Raw genomic sequence first — 19,632 nt, forward strand, 5'->3', positions numbered from 1 at the left:
CTCAGCACAGCACCATGATCTTTTATATTTATTTATAATCTAAGATGATAAATCAAAAATGTTTCTCTCTATATTTTTGGTGCCCTATCAACAATTTCTGCCATTTTTAGTTCTGTTTATGGGGAGAACACGCAGTACAGTTAAAGAATCAATCTGGGTTTAATATTTCTGCCTTCTCAGCAGTTTCTTAGGCAGAGGCACCTTTGCATAGACTGCAGCTAGTCTTGGGAGATTGTTCCGGAGCTCCTTTGAGACAGAGAAGATCCGGAAGGTAAAAGGTGGTTACTCCTAATTTCTGCATTGCCGTAACAGCCCTGTAATCAACCTGGCAGCAGAGCTCTCTTTGTAGGGAAGGGTCAGTTTTATGAACATGTGGACCAAATCCATTAGTTGGCCACCCCTACTGGCCACTCATTTCTGTCAAATTACCACACTCTTTCTCTTCATTCCTATTGTTGAGACCCCTATACTTACCGCTTCCTCTTTCTCGCCTTCTTCTGTGCTTCAACCAAATGCAGTCTGGCTTCCAACATGCTTTCGAAACTCCTCTTGAAGGTCACTAATGACCTAATTGCTATATCCAATGGCTTTTCCTCAGTGCTAATCTTACTTAGGTCTCTGCAGAATTTAATACGAGTGACAGACCCCTTATTTTTTAAACTCTTCTCGATTATATTTTGTGACACTAACTTCTTCTGATTCTCACTCAAGCTTGGACCATGGAAACATTAATAAATATAGCTAACACTCATTGGTTTGCAGGGACTTTTCATGTAATCTCCCACTTAATTCTCATTGATATAAGGAAAATACCATTCCCAACTTACAGGTGAGAAAACTGAGGCATAAAGGAGTTTAGTAATTTCCTCCCATTGTACAGGCAATAAGTAGCCATTGGACCTCAGCTACGACCTTAACTACTGTGATGTGTCCTATAGAGGTGGAAGAGATTTCTAGAGGTCAGCAAATCTAGTTTCTGCACTTTATTTCTGCAAAAAATGCTGTGGGGATTTTGATAGGGATTGTATTATCTGCAGATCGCTTTGGGTAGTACTATTATCTTAACAATATTAAATCTTCCAATCCACAAAGTACATGAGGTCTTTCCATTTCCACGTCTTCTTTAATTTCTTTCAGCAATGTTTTGTAGGTTTCAGTGTACAAGTCTTTTGCTTCCATGGTTAAATTTATTACTACATTATTCTTTTTTTTTTTTTTTTTTTTTTTGAGACAGAGTCTCACTTTGTTGCCCAGGCTAGAGTGAGTGCCGTGGCGTCAGCCTGGCTCACAGCAACCTCAATCTCCAGGGCTCAGCGATCCTATTGCCTCAGCCTCCCGAGTAGTTGGGACTACAGGCATGCGCCACCATGCCCGGCTAATTTTTTGTATATATATTATCAGTTGGCCAATTAATTTCTTTCTATTTATAGTAGAGACGGGGTCTCGCTCTTGCTCAGGCTGGTTTTGAACTCCTGACCTCGAGCAATCCGCCCGCCTCGGCCTCCCAGAGTGCTAGGATTACAGGCGTGAGCCACCACGCCCGGCCCCTACATTATTCTTTTTGACACTACTGTAAATAGAATTGCTTTTTTTTTTTTTGGCGCGGGGTGTGTGTGTGTGTGTGTGTGTGTGTGTGTGTGTGTGTGTGTGTGTGTGGCAAGCTCTCCTTCTGTTGTCGGGACTAGAGTACAGTGGTGTCATCACTGCAGCCTCAGACTCCTGGGCTCAAGTGATCCTCCTGCTCAGCCTCTCCAGTAGCTGGGAATACGGGCATGCACCACCATGGCTGGCTACTTTTCCTATTTTTTTGTAGAGACCACGGTCTTGCTGTTGTCCAGGCTGGTCTTGAACTCCTAGTCTGAAGCGATCCTCTTGCTTCAACCTCCCAAAGTGCTAGGATTACAGGTGTGAGCCACTGCACTTAGCCAGAATTTTTTTTCTTTTTTTGAGACAGAGTCTCTGTCACCCCAGGTAGAGTACAGTGGTGTTATCATTGCTCACTGCAAACTCAAACTCCTGGTCTCAAGTGATCATCCTGCTTCAGCCTCCCAGAGTGCTAGGATTATAGGTGTGAGCCACTGCACCCAGCCAGAATTATTCTCTTAATTTTCTTTTTGTACTGTTCATTTGCTAGTGTATAGAAATACCACTGATTTTTGTGTATAGATTTTGTATCCTGCAACTTTGCTGAATTTATTAGTTCTAACAGTTCTTTCGTGTGAATTCTTTAGGATTTTGTACATATTAGATCAATCATGTCTGTGAACAGGATTCATTTTGCTTCCTCCTTTACAATTTCGATGCCTTTTATTTCTCTTTCTTGCCTGATTGCTCTGGCTAGTACCAGTTGAATAGAAGTGGCAAAGGAGGGCATCTTGTCTTGTACACCATCTTCAGGGAAAAGCTTTCAGTCTTTCACCACCAAACATGATATTATTAAATTCATTAAATATGAAATGTCCAATTTCCAATTAAAAGTGTAGTTTATTATATCTTAAACAGGAAGCAGTACAATAAATCAACGTGTGCGCCTAAACTATCGACACAGTTTTGCCATCTTAATGGTAGCTTGTTTATGCCAGCAGTGAAGAAGCCTGGGGAGTGAGTGGTGATGAAATAGCCAAAGGAGTTTTTCCACAACTTTTTGAGAATTGAATATTTTTCCTTGCAAGAAGTGGTCCAAAGCCTGGGAGAAGTGGTAGTTAAGTTAGTGCAAAGTCTAGTGAATACAGTGGATGACAGAGAGTTTCCAAGCCCAGCTTCTGTAGTTTCAGCAGCATTGTTTGTGCGACATGTGGTTAAGCATTGTCTTACAAGAGGACTGCCCTGTCTCTATCAACCAATCTCAGCCGCTTAATTGCAAGCATCCTCATCATTTTGTCCAATTGGTTGCAGTAGACATTGGCTGTAATCGACTGACCAGGTTTCATGAATACCATTTAGTGCATAATACCAGTGCTGGACCACCAAACAGACACCATTAGCTTTTTTGGTTGAATATTCGGTTTTGGACTACTTCAGCACTTCATCTTTATCCAATCATTTTGTCAAACGCTTGCAATGGTCAAAAAGAATCCATTTTTCATCACATGTAACAATGAGGAGTAGAAATGGTTTGCCTTTATGTGGTGACAGCAAAGGACGGCAAGCTTCAAGACGATGTCTCTTCTCACACTCAAAGTTTAATTCATGCGGTACCCATCTATCCAGCTTTACCTTGCTGATATGTTTCAAATGGTCCAATATTGTTGGAATAGTAATGGCAAATCTTGCTGCTAATTCATGCTTAGGTTGAGATGAATTCACCACCACTACAGCTTTCAGCTCATCATTGTCCACCTTGGTCTCAGGTCACTCACATGGCTCATTTTCAAGATTAAAATAACCAGAATGGACCTTCTCCAACCACTGACATACTGTGTATTCATTAGCCACATCCTTCCCAAACATTTTGTTAATATTTCGAGCTGTCTGTGCTGCATTGGTTCCACAACAGAACTCATATTCGAAAATAACATGCATTTTTGACTTATTCAAGGTTTCACAAAAATTACTCTAAAAAAAATTTGAAAGATGATCAGATACCACATCATGCATTTGAAAGACTGAGGATGTACCTTTACAATAAAAATAAAACAGGAAGTGTCAAAATGAAATGTCAGAGTTATCAACTGTCAAACTTAGTACTTAAGGAAATCAGACATTTCATACATAATAACCTGATAGCTGTGGGTTTTTCACATATAACCTTTATCATATTTCAGAAGTTCTCTTCCATTCCTAGTTTATTTATTTTTATCATGAAAGGATGTTGGATTTTGGCCAGGTACAGTGGCTCACGCCTGTAATCCTAGCACTCTGGGAGGCCGAGGCGGGAGGATCACTCAAGGTCAGGAGTTCGAAACAAGCCTGAGCAAGAGCGAGACCCCGTCTCTACTATAAAAATAGAAAGAAATTAATTGGCCAACTAATATATATAGAAAATATTAGCCGGGCATCGTGGCATATGCCTGTAGTCCCAGCTAACTCGGGAGGCTGAGGCAGCAGGATTGCTTGAGCCCAGGAGTTTGAGGTTGCTGTGAGTAGGCTGATGCCACAGCACTCTCTCTAGCCTGGGCAACAAAGTGAGACTCTGTCTCAAAAAAAAAAAAAAAAAAAGAAAAGATGTTGGATTTTGTTAAATGCCTTTTTTGGTATCAGTTGAGCTGATTGTGTTTTTTTTCCCTTCATTCTACTGATGTACGGTGTTAATTACATTGATTTTCTTATGTTGAACCACCCTTTCATTCCTGGGATAAATCCCACTTGATCATAGCGTGTAATTCTTTTAATATGTTGTTGAATTCAGTTTGCTAGTATTTTCTTGAGAATTTTTGCATTTACATTCATAAAGGATATTGGCCTGTAATTTTCTTTTCTTGTACTGTTTTTGTCTTGCTTTGCTATTAGAAACCAGGTAATGCTGATCTAATAGAATGAGTTAGGAAGGGATCCCTACTCTTCTATTTTTTTTTTTGAAAGAAACAGGATCTTGGCTGGGCTTGGTGGCTCATGCCTGGAATCCTAGCATTCTTTGAGGTGGAGGTGGGAGGATTGCTTGAGGTCAGAAGTTTGAGACCAATCTGAGCAAGAGTGAGACCTGTCTCTACTAAAAATAGAAAAATTAGCTGGGCGTTGTGGCACAAGCCTGTACTCCCAGCTACTTGGGAGGCTGAGGCAGGAGGATCACTTGAGTCTAGGAGTTTGAGGTTGTAGTTAGCTGTGATGACACCACTGCACTCTACTGAGTTGACACAGTGAGACTCTGTCTTAAAAAAAGAAAAGACAATTGAACCCCCCTTCTCACTCCTTCCCCTTCATATTAAAGAAAAGAGAGACAGACAGGGTCTCACTTTCTTGGCCAGCGTGGAGTGTAGTGGCTGGATCATATCTCACTGCAGCCTTGAACTGGGCTCAAGCAATCCTTCTGCCTCGGTCTTCCAAGCATAATAGCTTGGACTACAAGCATGAGCTGCCATGTCTGGCTAATTTCTTTTACTTTTTGTAGAGACAGGTTCTCAATACGTTGCTCAGTTGAGGATTGGTGTGGATTCTTCTTTAAATGTTTGGTATGAGGCCAGGTGCAGTGGCTCAGGCCTTTAATAATCCTAGCACTCTGGGAGGCCGAGGTGTGAGGATCACTTGAGCTTCAGGAGCTGGAGACCAGCCTGAGCAAGGGTAAGACCCTGTCTGTACTAAAAATAGAAAAAATTAGCCAGGTGTGGTAGTGTATGCCTGTAGTCCCAGCTACTCAGGAGGCTGAAGCAGGAGGATCTCATGAGCCTAGGAGTTTGAGGTTGCTTTTAGCTAGGCTGACACAACAGCACTCTAGCTGGCACAACAGAGTGACACTCTGTCTCAAAAAAAAATTTGGGTAGAATTCAACGATGAAGCCATCTGGTCTTGGAATTTTCGTTGTTGTTGTTTTTCCTGCCTATTTCTTTTCTTTTCTTTTTTTAATTTTTTTTTTCCTAGAGCCACACCCAAGAAGCCTTGAGCAAGTGGACTCCTGCCAATTTCTTTTCTTATATATTTGTGGTCAAATATACATAACATAAAATCTATGATTTTCACCATTTTTTTAGGGTACAGTTCAGTGGCCTTAAATATATTCCCATTGCTGTGCTGTTGGGAGGTTTTTGAGGAGGCTTGTTCCGTGTGGTATGGCTGTAGTTGTTGGGAGGTTTTTGATTTCTGATTAAATTTCCTTACTTGTGATAGGTCTATTTATCTTCTTGAGTCAGTTTCAACAGTTTATGTGTTTCTAGGACTTTGTCCATTTCATTTGTTATCCAATTTGTTGGTATACCATTTATGATGGTTAATTTTATGTGTCAACTTGACTAGTTTAAGGGATGTCCAGATAGTTGATAAAACATTATTTCTGGTATACCTGTGATAGTGTTTTTAGAAGAGATTAGCATTTGAATTAGTAGACTGAGAGGGGAGGATCTACCCTCACCAAAGTGGGTGGGCATCAGCTAATCCATTGAGGGCCTAGGTGGGACAAAAAAGTGGAAGAAAGGTGAATTTTGTCTTTTCCAGCTGAGATGTCCACCTTCTTTTGCCATTGGACATGACAGCTCCTGGTTCTCAGGCCTTTGTACTCAGAATGACATACACCACCAGTTTTCGTCTTTAGCTTGCATATCAGGGAAGTTCATGGGAGTTCCTGGCCTCCACAATCACGTGAGCCAACTCTCATAATAAATCTCCTTTTATATATATTTTTATATATCCTATTATTTTTTTTTCTGGAGAACTCTAACTACTCTCTTATAAGTTTTTCTTTTTTGAGACAGAGTCTCTGTTGCCCTGGTTAGAGTGCTGTGGCATCAACCTAGCTCATAGCAACCTCAAACTCCTGGGCTCAAGCAATCCTTCTGCTTCAGCCTCCCGAGTAGCTGGGACTACAGGCATGTGCCACCATGCCTGGCTAATTTTTTCTATATATTTTTAGTTGGCCAATTAATTTGTTTCTATTTTTAGTAGAGATGGGGTCTCGCTCTTGCTCAGGCTGGTCTCAAACTCCTGACGTTGAGCAATCCTCCTGCCTCAGCCTCCCAGAGTGCTAGGAATAAGTTTTTTATTATTTGTGCAAGGTAGTAGTAATGTCCCTGCTTTTATTTTTTTCTCTTTTTTTTTTTTTGAGATAGAGTCTCACTCTGTTGCCCTGGGTAGAGTACAGTGACATCATCATAGCTCACTGCAACCTCAAACTCCTGGGCTCAAGTGATCCTCCTGCCTCAGCCTACTGGGTAGCTGGGACTACAGGTGTATGCCACCACACCTGGCTAATTTTTTCATTTTTAGTAGAGATGGAATCTTGCTCTTGGTCAGCCTGTTCCTCAACTCTGAACCTCAAGCAATCCTCTCACCTTGGCCTCCAAAGTGCTAGAATTATAGGCATGAGCCACTGGGCCTGGCCCCCTAGCTGCTTCTATGGTACCCTCCCTTCTTTTTGGAATGGCAGTCCCCTTTTCCAACTCCATATTTCTATATGGGTGATCCTTAGATACCTCAGAACCAACCAGTGCTAAAAGGAATTCATGTGTTTCTCAGCATTCCATCAGCAACTCTTCTTACCATTCCTACTTTTTGGTAATGGTACTGCCACTCATCCCAGCAACTCAGGGTGGGAAGATGGAAAGTCAATTTTTATTTTTTCCCCCTCATAAGATCTCCACATCTGATCAGCTACAAACTCTTATGGCTTCTCTCTATAGTGCTATTCGTATTTGTCTTTTCTTTTTATTCTCACTGCTACCATCTATTACTTTTTGCCTAGATTACTATAATAGCCTGATCATTTATCATCCTTTTAAATCATTGATATGCAATATTTATCTTTCTAAAGTAAGACTATGATGGTGTCATCCTCTACCCACAACCATCACAAAACAGTTCCCTTTTGTGCCACAAAATAAGATGCAAAGCCAGGGAGGTGGCCCACACCTGTAATCCCAGCTACTAGAGAGGGTGAGGCAAGAGGATCCCTTGAGCCCAGGAATTCAGGAGTTTGAGGTCAGCCTGAGAAACACATTAAGACCTCCATCTCTTAAAAAACAAAAAAAGATGCAAACTTCCTTGCTATTGAAGGCTCTTCATAATTTGTTTCTGACTTACCTTTTATTCTACATCTAATGTGGACAACACAGTTTATGTTCTTGTTACTTAAGGTTCAGTCGTGCAACAGGTATTTACTGAGTATAAGGTGCTGGGAAGCAAAACTGATAAGGTCCTTGCCCTCCTGAAGCAATTTCCAACAAGTTATTCCTGCCTCCTCAATCTCAACTTGATCTTGGCCCAGCTCCTCTGTATCCTGTACTCCAGACCAGACTCTTCTAGCAATTTCCCTGCTTCTATCCATGGTGGGCCTAAGGGGAGAAAGAGGGCTACAGGGGAGCAGAAGAAAAAGATCACAGTGTGTGAGCATAAAGCTGAGGCATGAAAACTGTTGCCCCCATTTCCCTGACAACTACAGCAGGGCCCAATTCTTTACCCCAGCTTTAAAAGGACCTGAAAAAGGCCCAGGAATGGGCTTGGCCAAGAAAACTGGGGCAAGATAGGAGGGAGAACAAGCTGATTTCGGTGAGGAAGACCTGCCATCACAAAAACCGTTACAGCCTCCGCTTTCTTTTCTTTCAGGTCAGGCCGCAGCCCTCAGTCGAGGCCCAGGCTCTCTCGCTGGCTTCTTCAGGCGCAGTCGCTCCCTCGGGGCAGCCGTCTTTCTCCGTAGTCGCAGTTCCCGCCTCGGTGCTCGGGCGCCTGCTGAACCGAGGGAGGAGGGGCGTCTTGCTGGTTCCAGCCTCTTCGGGCGCCGAGCTCCAGGACCCGCCCCCCGCGCCAGTTGCCAGGGAGCGGTTGCCATAGAGCTGAGCAGTTGTCCGCGTGCGCAGGCGGAAGTCCCGGATTGAGGCGCCGCCATTTTTGCTGCCCGGACACGGAGCGAGAGGCTGAGAGAGTCGGAGACGCTATCTGCTTCCATCCGTCGCGCAGACCCTGCCGGAGCCGCTGCCGCTATGGATGATCGGGAGGATCTGGTGTACCAGGCGAAGCTGGCCGAGCAGGCTGAGCGATACGACGGTGAGTTGGGGGGGCAACGGGGGGCTGGAATTCTCGGACCCTCTGCCGCCGCCCACAGAGGCCGGGAACAGGAGACAAAATGGCGGCATCGTCTCCAAGCCTGGCCCGGGGACTTGGATTCGGGAAGCAGGAAATGGCCTGTGAGCTCCTGGAGCGATGGGAGGCTCCAGGCCTAGGAATTTGACCCCTTTGCTGTCCTTAGCTGCAGACACTCGCTAGCCGGGAGACCAAGGCGATAGGGTGGAGGAGTTGGTTGTAAAATGGCGGCTGGGGGGGAGGGCGAGTCCTGGGGCGGGGGAGGGGGAGGAGATGGCGGGTGCTGTCTCCGGGTGAACAATCCCCAGGGGAGCTACAGGGACAGTCTTGGGACATGGAGAACAGTTGGGTGGGTCAAGGGGTAAGAAACACCCCCCACATGGTAGAAAGTGGAGACTAGGAGGTGTATCGCGGGCGCCTTTCAGGGAAATATGGCGGGTGGGGGCGGTGGCTTTTCCCCGGAGGCCCAGTGTGGGGCGGCGGCTGTGGAGTCTCACAAAGGAGAACACTAGCTAGCGGAGGGCTTCTTTGGGCTTGTGGTGGGGGGCAGTCTTGGGGGATGGTGGGGGAAGGAGAGAGAGGGAATCACTGCAGTTCATCTTTGGGCGGAGGCAAGCTGAGATGCTGCGATTGGATTTCTTTCCCAAGGGCCAGCACACCTTCTAGTGAGGATTTTTGGGCTTCTCAAGCTAGCCTTTTTCTGGGAAGGTCCAGAAACACCTCACTCACGCTCCTTTTCCTCGGTCTTATCCCAGAGAGCTCGAAGTTCCTTTAGTCTTTTTCTAGCTACATAAGCAGTGGGTTCTGGTGGATAGTACGTTGAACAGGAGACAAGGGGACTATGATTCTTAGTTTTAGCATTTGCAGTGGTCGTGCCTCAGCCTATCAGTTTGTAAAAATGATGACTTTACTGTTTACATGTACCATCTTGACTAATAGACCTGTTGAAAATTAAAGTTATTTCGAATAGTGTTTAGTTTAGTGTATTTTGGTTGACTCCCCAGCCTTGGAATGCGTGTACGTACTTTGTTCAGGATCTTAACCTATTCCAAGCACTCAGCTGAGGCTTGGGTTTTTGGATTATGAATGTAGGAGATCCTGTTTTCCTTTTTGCATTTTATAAATGGTTTTATATACAAATACCAGTAGTTCTTCTTTGTTCTTGCTCCATTACCTTTAAAGGTTCTTCAGTCGTTTTCCAGAACTTTATTGAAATGTCCATTGTGCCTGTCTCGTAAGTCCCCGACAGTTTTTAAATCCTTTCCTCCACATTTTGGACCCATGTACCTGAGTTTTACCCTCACACGTATACTACCGTAGTATTACAAAAAACAAAAAATCATATATGTGGTTCCTGTGGTTTTAATGCTTTTGTGGGGTCGGGTAGGGTGGCGTAAGACAAGGTGGGAGTCAGGTAACATTATACCTTAGATTTTTCCTAATTAAGCCATTTATATTTAAAAATGTTATATAGGGCCTTTGCTTTCCTTGAAATGCCAGTTTGGTCATGTGAATAACCTCAGGGCTAGTCCCAGTGTATTATCAGAAATTAGATTTCATGGATTTGAATGTTTTGAGAAAAGACCTCTAGAACGCAAATGTAGGAAAGATACTGAACTAAATTTCGTCTTGTAAATTCTTAAATTGCTATTTGTATTGAACAAGGTTCCCGTTGGGAGGGGGAGGGGAATAAGATGGGGAAGTACAGCTCAAGGTCAGCTTTGTCTTTATTTGAGTGTTTAAAAATCAAACAAATGTAGGTGTGCTTGTAATGGAAATATCCCTTCCCCCTTGTGCCCCAAATAGGTTTCCCTCTTAATCTACTAGTGCCCTTGGGAGTAAACAAATTATTATTTGAATGCTTTCTGTTTTGTGGGGATTTAGGCTCTGAGTAAACTTGTTGTGATAATCAAAAAGGATGTGAAGGAAGGTCTTTTATTTTTAAAACCGATTTGAAAGCTTATGATTGTAGCTTCCAAGTAAATGACAGGTTAGTGATAACCATGTTTTGGGTTCAAGTGCTGAGGATTTTTGACCAAAGCAAAGCTCTTATTGGTTATTGAACGTAGAACTCTTTAGATAGAACCATATCATTCCAGTTTTTAATATTGGGTGTCCCCTTCTGGATCTAATGAGGGAAGGAAATAGGACCTACCAGGTGAGGAGGTACTTCTGTGACTATTGGGGCATAAGGTGGGGGGATTCAGTGGAAAGGCAGAGGAGAATCACCTGGAATCAGCTTCTGTGTCCATTCCTCTTTTGAGTCCAGTAATTCAGCTTTGTTTGTGGTGACAAAAAGTGATCACATAGTTCTAGTCACCCAATAAAATTTATCAGGTGTAGGGAGTGGAAGAAAGTGAGAGTGCATTGGCATGATTTATTTTTTGGGTACTTGGATATATAAATGTTGGCTTGCCAACTGCCCTTTTCTCTTTTCTCCATGTTACTACAGTAGGATTATCTTTTATTTTGCATGCTGTGTTGAACCTAGTTTCTAAACTTCTTTGTATCCTCATTTAACTCTATCCTGGGGGATTGGAATACTGGAGGGAGAGCTAATCTGTTTCAGGAAAAGGACAATTTTGGCTTGCAAATAGGAAATATTGAAGTTTGAGCCTGGGCCTTGCAGATTAAAAATAGCATCCCATCACTTTTAACAAGCCAGTAGTCTGAGGAATTGTTTTTATATTATTTGTAGCCATATTAAGCAAGTCCATCATCTCTTAGTGTTCCTGAACCAAATCTTACTGTCCCGTATTTATGGATTTGTACAGAAAAGTGGGGAATAGATGGGGAAAATGAATACTTTCCTCATTTTGGGGGGTAGCAGAGGGGCGACATGAAGTACATTTGGGTTTGTGGGGTAGTTGCTGATTTTGTCCTTTCCTAATCTTCTTGGCTTCATGGGAGATGGGGATCTAGTTTTGATGGTCACTTTGTGAGTGCATCAACAGCGTGAATGCATCTCTTAGTCACTTGAGAATGGTCCTTTTAAAACACCAGAGCTTCACCTCTAGCTCACTGAATTAATCCCTTAATTACATGTCTTGTTAGGAAAAAATAGGTAATAGTAAATTAACTTTATCAATGAATTTAAAAGCATTTAGATTAACTACCAATTCTTTAATTATAGGCCAGAATAAATTTTATTTTTCTCCGACCTAAATGCATAGTTGAATTGGGTAATAAAGATGTTAAAAAGCCTTTCTGCAGATAGCTTTTAGCCTGTATTTGAAGCAGATGCTCTTTTGAGTATACTTTAAACTTTTGTATAGTATTGGGCATATTCTCTTCTTACACAACTTTGGGATACAATGAAATCATGAATCATGCAATTTGAGGTGATGGGTAAATTCTTACTACTGTAGACATTCCTAGGCACCTTTATATGAAAAGGTCTGAGCTTGAACTCTATGGTATAGGAAAGAAAACTTATGGCAAGTACTAAAATTGAGCAAATTTTGAAGTCAATAAGTACAAGCAGACATACTTTTTTTCTTTTCTTTTCTTTCCTTTCCTTTCCTTTCTTTTTTTTTTTTTTTTTTTTTTTGAGACAGTGTCTCATTCCCTTGCCTGGGCTAGAGTGCTGTGGCATTAGCCCAGCTCACAGCAACCTCAAACTCCTGGGCTCAAGTGATCTACCTGCCTCAGCCTCCTAAGTAGCTGGGACTACAGGCATGCGCCACCATGCCCGGCTAATTTTTATATATATGTGTGTTTATGTATGTGTGTGTGTGTGTATATATATATATATTTTTTTTTAGTTGTCCAGCTAATTTCTTTCTGTTTTTTTTGGTGGAGATGGGGTCTTGTTCTTGCTCAGGCTGGTCTCCTGAGCTCAAACGATCCTCCCACCTCGGTCTCCCAGAGTGCTAGGATTACAGGTGTGAGCCACCATGCCTGGCCAAAAGCTAAATTTTTGAACTTTATATTATACATATTTATATATTATAACATTTACATTGAGCTTTGCAATTTACAGAACGCTTTTACAAGAATTTTTATTTAATATAATAAGATTGAAGTAGGTAGAGTGTTGCTTCCATTTTATGGTTCAAGAATGTGAATTTGAGAAGGTACAGTGATTTTTTTTTTTCTATGATCACATGACTAGTCACCTATTAAATGGTAAAGCTAGAATTTATCTGTCTGCTGACCTTTAGACCAGTACTTTTTCTCCTTTGCTATTCACAAAAGACCTATGTCTAACTAAATAAGGTGGTGCCTTTTGGGTGTGTAGGGAGTAAGAATAGGTATACTTGTTTCCTTAGCAGTTGTTTCAAATAATAATATCTTGATGTTTATGGTGAATAATCCGTTGTGAATTGTAGGTAAAATATCTTCTCACTTTTTTTAAAAAGAAAGCTGGTGCTTTCTTTCAAAAATAAAATCCCATTTAAAGGCACAAGAAATGAAGTTAAATTGGAATTTTAGGTAATCTCACAATGTGTGTTCACATACAGGTTCTTGTTTAAAAACCATGGTTTATTATAGTGTCTGTACTGGGATATGACTGGTGCCATAGCATTTCTGTAAAATACTTTTTTCAAATGTTCCCTCCCCCACTTTTGTCTTAACAGATACTGTTAATGATGTAGTCATAAAACTTTTGTGGGGGTGGGGTGGGGCAACGGTTGGCAAATGATTCACAAATGTTGCTCCACATAGTTGCTTAGATAGATGTCAGATGGAATCCATTAAGGCAGCAGTGCCTAACCTTTTTGGCACCAGGGACTGGTTTCATGGAAGACAGTTTTTCAACAGGGTGAAGTTCAGGGGTGGTTTCAGGATGATTCAAGTGCATTACATTTATTGTGCAGTCAGACCTTTCTGCTAAGGTTAATGTGTATTTGCAGCCACTCCCCAGTGCTAGTATGACTGCCTCGGCTCCACCTTAGATCATCAGGCATAGACTCATATAAGGCATGCGCAATCTAGATCCTTCACAAGCTTAGGGTTCTTGCTCCTATGGGAATCTAATGCTGCTTCTGGTCTGACTGAGGGCAGAGTTCAGGTGGTGATGTGAGTGTTGGGGAAAGGATGTAAATACAGATGAAGCCTCTTCCCTTGCTTGCCTGCTGCTTACCTCCTGCTGTGTGTCCTAGTTCCTAACTGGCCATGGTAAGGGGGGGGAGTTGGGTTGAGGACTGCAGCATTAAGGGATAGTAAGGAGCAGCAACAAAAAATAGTTCTTTTTACTGTTTTTGAAATGGTCAGTTAGCAGTTTGCTACAATTAAATACTCCAAATTGACAGATTACGTTACCATTGTAACTTTGTTTTGAGCTCATTAATTAAATGTCCATGCTAGTCATTGCCTTGGGAGCAATTTCAGAAGTTCATTGAAATTTATTAGATTGTAGCAAGTAATAATAAAGGGTTATCATAATTTAGCATCCAAATGAGGATATCTTGAAAAGATGTACTAATTCATAATTAAACTGGAACAGCAGGCATAAATGGGATTGTCCAGGGCTACAAACTTGCCCTATGGTTATTCTACTTGAGACCATTTGTTACTAGTTTTCTCATTTAGATTCATATAAAAGTTTCCTAAACTTTATTCATCCCTCTAACACAAATATCTTAAATCTAATACCTAGAAGATTGGTTTTTTTCTTTCTCAAATGAAGTTAGCATTTGGCAGAACATAAGATAAAGAAGTATTATACCCCATACTTTTCCATAGTATGAAAAACATTTCCGCCTCCCAGCCCCCCTAGTCCCCATAATTGAATGGGAAAAGTCAAGGATATGGTGGTTGCTGAAAATAGAGCTTGCTGATGTACCAGCTACTCAATCTGACTGATAGTGTCAAAGCCAAGTGTGTTGGTTTTGCTGTGTCTACTTTGAGTTAATTCCATATTTAAAAATGTAGTAGACTTAGGTGTTATCAACAGTGTCCTAAGCTCATAATTTTTTCCCCCCATAAATTAAAAAATTTTTTTTTTACCATGTAACTTTTTTTTTTTAAGAGATGGAGATCTTGGCGGGTCTCATGCTTGTAATCCTAGCTCTGGGAGTCTGAGGCAGGCAGATTGCTTGAGCTCAGGAGTTTGAAACCAGCCTGAGCAAGAGTGAGACCCCATCTCTAATATAAATAGAAAAAATTAATTGGCCAGCTGATATATATAGGAAAAAATTAGCTGGGCATGGTGGTGCATGCCTGTAGTCCCAGGTACTTGGGAGGCTGAGGCAGAAGGATTGCTTGAGCCCAGGAGTTTGAGGTTGCTGTGAGCTAGGCTGAGGCCATGGCACTCACTCTAGCCTGGGCAACAAAGAGAGACTCTGTCTCAAAAAAAAAAAAGGAGATAACCTACCTTTCGGAGTTATTCTTAGCAAGTGTACTCTTCTGGGCTTAGTCCTTAAGTAACACCTATACAAAGAAATAGTCTCAAAAAAAATCCTTAATATCTGAAGATTTGCATATCAAGAAAGTGAAAGTTGTCTAAGTTACTTATGCCCAAGCAATACTTTTGTCATGTGTTTGAGTTGATATGTAATTATTTTGACATTAATTTCAGATTAATAATTGAGACTATTTCTCCTTAGCAACTGTAACACTTTTTGTTTGTGGATTTGGGATGAAATTTCCCTGATATGAAAATGGAAATCAGTGGTAGAATATTTGCATGTTAGCTGTCTCAGATTACTATGAAAATAATGGTATTACGTGTGATCAGTTTTGTGAAATGTAATCCTAAAGGCTTAGGGTAAGCCTTGGGCAGTAAATGGGTTCTGATCAATAGAAAGCTATTAATACTGCTGGCTAGTCATTTGAGGACTTTGTAGGACCTTGGAATGGTCATTGTGATCAATTTTGTGTTGAAATATTACGTGTTACAGTTAAGAATTTGTGGGATTCATTAATTATATTTGATCATAATATGGTAAATCGTAAAATAGGTGGTAAAAATTTATTATAGAATTACCGTGGAATTTTCAAGAACATTGTGTGTTCTTTGACCAGAGAATATCATCATCATCAAGACAGTTAAAGTTTTGTATGTCTTTCAAAAGGCATTCATTCATGAATATGAAATCATCTATGTAAAATAAACTACTTTTAAAAATGTTAAAATATACTGTAAAAGTGCTGAAATTTTGATGAGGGTTTCTTGGCTCATGAAAGACTTCAGAAAACAAGTCAGATGGTTAATAAATCTGAATGTGTAGTATAATCCTTCTACTAAACTATCAATGGAAGGATTATTTCTGGTCATTTTCTTCCTGAGTATTTCAAAACAGAATTTTAAGATTTTTGTTTAAATGTTGCTTCTAATTCTATAAAACTTGTAAAAAGAGATTTAGACTCTTGAGGCTCCCCCTTTTTCCCTACTTTAGTGTCTTAGGTCACTTATCTCCCTAGCTTCTTATTTTCCACCTCTACTTTCATTGGAGCTTCAGTTTTTTGGTTTTACTACAGCCAGACACATTTGGCTGCCTGAGGAAATATCCCTTTAAATTCTGAGAGAAAAAATCTGTTTTGGTGGAGTAAGAGGTGTTCCCCCTCCCCCATATTGAGACTGATGGGAGAAACTCCTTTCTGCAGTCAAAATTATAGAATCTGGGTAAAAGATTGCCTGTTGTTTTTTTACGTAGCAGCCCCTAATTGGGAAAGAGATTTTAAAGTTCTTTAAGAAGGCTGAACAATTTGTATTTTCCTCTTGATGGGGAATGTGTGAGTTAATTTTCGAGGGAAGACAAGCTCCTTTGTTTACATTGGTACATGAGGAAGAAAAATTGTACATAATTGAGTACCAAGATTATTGTGTTTTGGGCCTGGCACGGTGGCTCATTGGCGTAATCCTGGCACTCTGGGAGCCTGGGCCGGAGGATTGCTTGAGTTCAGGAGTTCGAGATTCTGTCTCTACTAAAAATAGGAAAAATTAGCTGGGCATGGTGGCATGTGCCTGGCCAGTAGTCTAGTTACTCTGGGAGGCTGAGCCGGGAGGATTGCGTGAGCCCGGGAGTTTGAGGTTGCTGTGAGCTAGGCTAATGCCAGGGGCAACACAGCAAGACTCTGTCTCCAAAAAAAAAAAAAAAATTATGTTTTGAAAAACCTTAATATTCAAAGTATTAAAAGTAAGTTTTAAACTCATTTGGCAAATTTTATTGAGTGCCAACTATGTACCAGGCACGGTTGTAGACACTTGGGATTCACCATTGAACAAATTAGACAAAAGATCTCTACAAGGAGCTTATATTCTAGTGAATGTATAAATGCTTTCAGAATTATTCTGTTAGTGTTTGTAAGAGTTAATTTGAATTAGTAACAACAATGGTGTCTGCTGTATGGAGAGTACTATATCAGGTGTTGGTCTCTGTCCCATATTAAATAAAGACTGTAGAAAGCTACTTAATTCATTGACTACTGGTATAAAATGGTACTAAGAAATTGAAAAACCTCTTAAAAGGACTATTTTCATTGGCTGATAATAAAACCCTGTAACAATAATACCATCTATTTATTGACTGCTATGCTAAGTGCTTACCATTGTTTCAATTATCCAAACAACCCCCCATATAGGTTCCACCCATTTTACAGATAAGGGGTAAGTACTTGAGGAAAGGGAACATTACTAGTATTCAGCCAGGTCTGTTTTCACAGCAAAGCTGATTCCCTTCTACTGTAGCCCTTTGCACTCGCTTGCTTTTTCTTGATTCCTTTATTCTGCTCGAGATTTAATTTTTTAAATACCCCAGATTTTACAAAGCACGGCAGTAGAATAAAAAACTGGAGTTTCTTTTCATACAAACCTATTTATTTGGATTTTTTTATATTTCAAATTATTGATACATTCAAAGAGTAATTTTAATCTCCATAATTTTTGCTGACCGTGTCGAGTCACACTGGACATCCAAGTCCAAAGGGTTAGTACTCGTTGTATGTAGACATCAGCCCAAACTGCTCAAGGTTCTATTTCTTCTATTACATTTTAGTTTTATCATTTAAAAGTTGCTTTGAACAGTCTTTTGGCTTAATTTTCTCACTGTTATCTTTCATATATGTAAAGGACAGAACGGTATGTGGATTGAGTACACTTTCCAGTGGACAGGCAACAAGAAGACATGATGGAACCTAGCACTTGACTAGGAGTTATTAAATTTAGGAGGGGGTAGTCTGTCTAGCCTAGGTTATATCTCTTGACACGTGTCCCTTTTAGACAGATTACTTTCTCTCAGACCTGTATAAGAGGGATTTCTTTTTTCTTCTTTTTCTTTTCTTTTTAGAGGTGGGGGTCTCACTCTGTTACCCAGCTTAGAAGTGCAGTGGTGTCATCATAGCTCACTGCAACCTCAGATTCTTGAGCTCATGAGATCCTCTTGCCTCAGCCTCCTGGGTAGCTAGGACTACAGGCACATGCCACTGTGCCTGGCTAATTTTTCTATTTTTTGTGGAGACATGGTCTCACTATGTTGCTCAAGTTGGTCTCAAACTACTGGCCTCAAACGATCCTCCCACCTCTTGCCTTGGCCTCCCAAAGTGCTAGTATTACAGGTGTGAACCAGGAATTTCTTTTCTGAAAGTGATTTTGTTTTTTTTTTTTTTGAGACAGAGTCTCACTTTTGTTGCCCAGGCTAGAGTGAGTGCCTTGGCGTCAGCCTAGCTCACAGCAACCTCAAACTCCTGCGCTCAAGCGATCCTCCTGCCTCAGCCTCCCAAGTAGCTGGGACTATAGGCATGCACCACCATGCCCGGCTAATTTTTTGTATATATACTTTTAGTTGGTCAATTAATTTCTATTTTTAGTAGAGACGGGGTCTCGCTCAGGCTGGTTTCGAACTCCGCCCGCCTTGGCCTCCCAGAGTGCTAGGATTACAGGCGTGAGCCACAGCGCCCGGTCCTGAAAGTGATTTTATATAATGGGTTTACAGGCAGAAACATTTTTTCAGGCTCCACCCAGGCCCTGTAACACTCCAGGTACTTTTTATATTTTGTGACCAGCAGGGTGGTGGGCTATAAAACATATAAGTACAGCTGTGGATTAAATCTGCAGCTTTGGATTCCACTGCAATCAACTCAGGTACTGGTCGGTTTGCTAGAGAAACCCTCCATTCTTCAGATTTCTGTTTATATTTCTACCTGTGTTTAATGAATTATAAGGTTGAACTACTTTGTGAAATTGCCAATATCAGTAGAGATGGGGTCTCGCTGTGTTACCCAGGTTGGAGTGCAGTGGCTATTCACAGAGGCTGTTGTAGTAGCACACCACAGCCTCCAACTCCTGCCCTCAGCATCCTGAGTAGCTACCATGCCCGGACAATATCAGTCATTTTTGACTTCCAAAAATGATGGTTTCATATGGCTCAATCTGATGTTAAAAGGTGGTTGGGAGGCCTAGAAGGTGAGAGGAGGCCTGAATGTACCTAAAAGGCATTAAGACTTTTTAGGAAGTGTCAGGATTATTGAGGGACTGCACATAAATACTTTCTTCAAGACTGGTTTTGTTTTTTGTATTTACCTAAATTGATTTTACCTAGTTTCACTTTCTAAGTTTTCTGGTTCCTTATTTCCCTCTCCCTCCCCCACCTCCTTAAGATTTGTTATATTTGCAGTTCTTTTTTTTTTTTTTTTTTTTTTTTTTGAGACAGAGTCTCCCTTTGTTGCCCAGGCTAGAGTGAGTGCCGTGGCGTCAGCCTAGCTCACAGCAACCTCAGACTCCTGGGCTCGAGCGATCCTCCTGCCTCAGCCTCCCAAGTAGCTGGGACTACAGGCATGCGCCACCATGCCCGGCTAATTTTTTATATGTATATCAGTTGGCCAATTAATTTCTTTCTATTTATAGTAGAGACGGGGTCTCGCTCTTGCTCAGGCTGGTTTTGAACTCCTGACCTTGAGCAATCCGCCCGCCTCGGCCTCCCAGAGAGCTAGGATTACAGGCATGAGCCACCACGCCCAGCCTTTTTTTTTTTTTTTTTTGAGAGACAGAGTCTTATTTTGTTGCCTGGGCAACCTCGAACTCTGGGC

General features: G+C 41.3%; 3 protein-coding genes across 3 annotated transcripts in view; 2 read left to right on the forward strand and 1 right to left on the reverse strand.

Annotated features, from left to right (window-relative positions):
* The window catches only part of CRK (CRK proto-oncogene, adaptor protein), a 66,950-nt gene extending 58,325 nt beyond the window's left edge, over positions 1-8,625 (forward strand). Inside the window, exon 4 of the mRNA XM_012740633.3 lies at positions 8,188-8,625. The gene's annotated coding sequence lies outside the window, so the exon portion shown is untranslated. The remainder of the gene's footprint in view (positions 1-8,187) is intronic.
* The window catches only part of SERPINF1 (serpin family F member 1), a 351,983-nt gene that overhangs the window by 331,998 nt on the left and 353 nt on the right, over positions 1-19,632 (reverse strand). The window lies entirely within an intron of this gene.
* The window catches only part of YWHAE (tyrosine 3-monooxygenase/tryptophan 5-monooxygenase activation protein epsilon), a 51,226-nt gene continuing 40,084 nt past the window's right edge, over positions 8,491-19,632 (forward strand). The window contains exon 1 of the mRNA XM_012740635.3: positions 8,491-8,625. Coding sequence (XP_012596089.1) covers positions 8,562-8,625 — 64 coding nt within the window. The 5' untranslated portion in view covers positions 8,491-8,561. The remainder of the gene's footprint in view (positions 8,626-19,632) is intronic.

Source organism: Microcebus murinus, chromosome 18, assembly GCF_040939455.1.
Source record: "Microcebus murinus isolate Inina chromosome 18, M.murinus_Inina_mat1.0, whole genome shotgun sequence".
In the NCBI taxonomy this organism is placed as follows: domain Eukaryota; kingdom Metazoa; phylum Chordata; class Mammalia; order Primates; family Cheirogaleidae; genus Microcebus; species Microcebus murinus.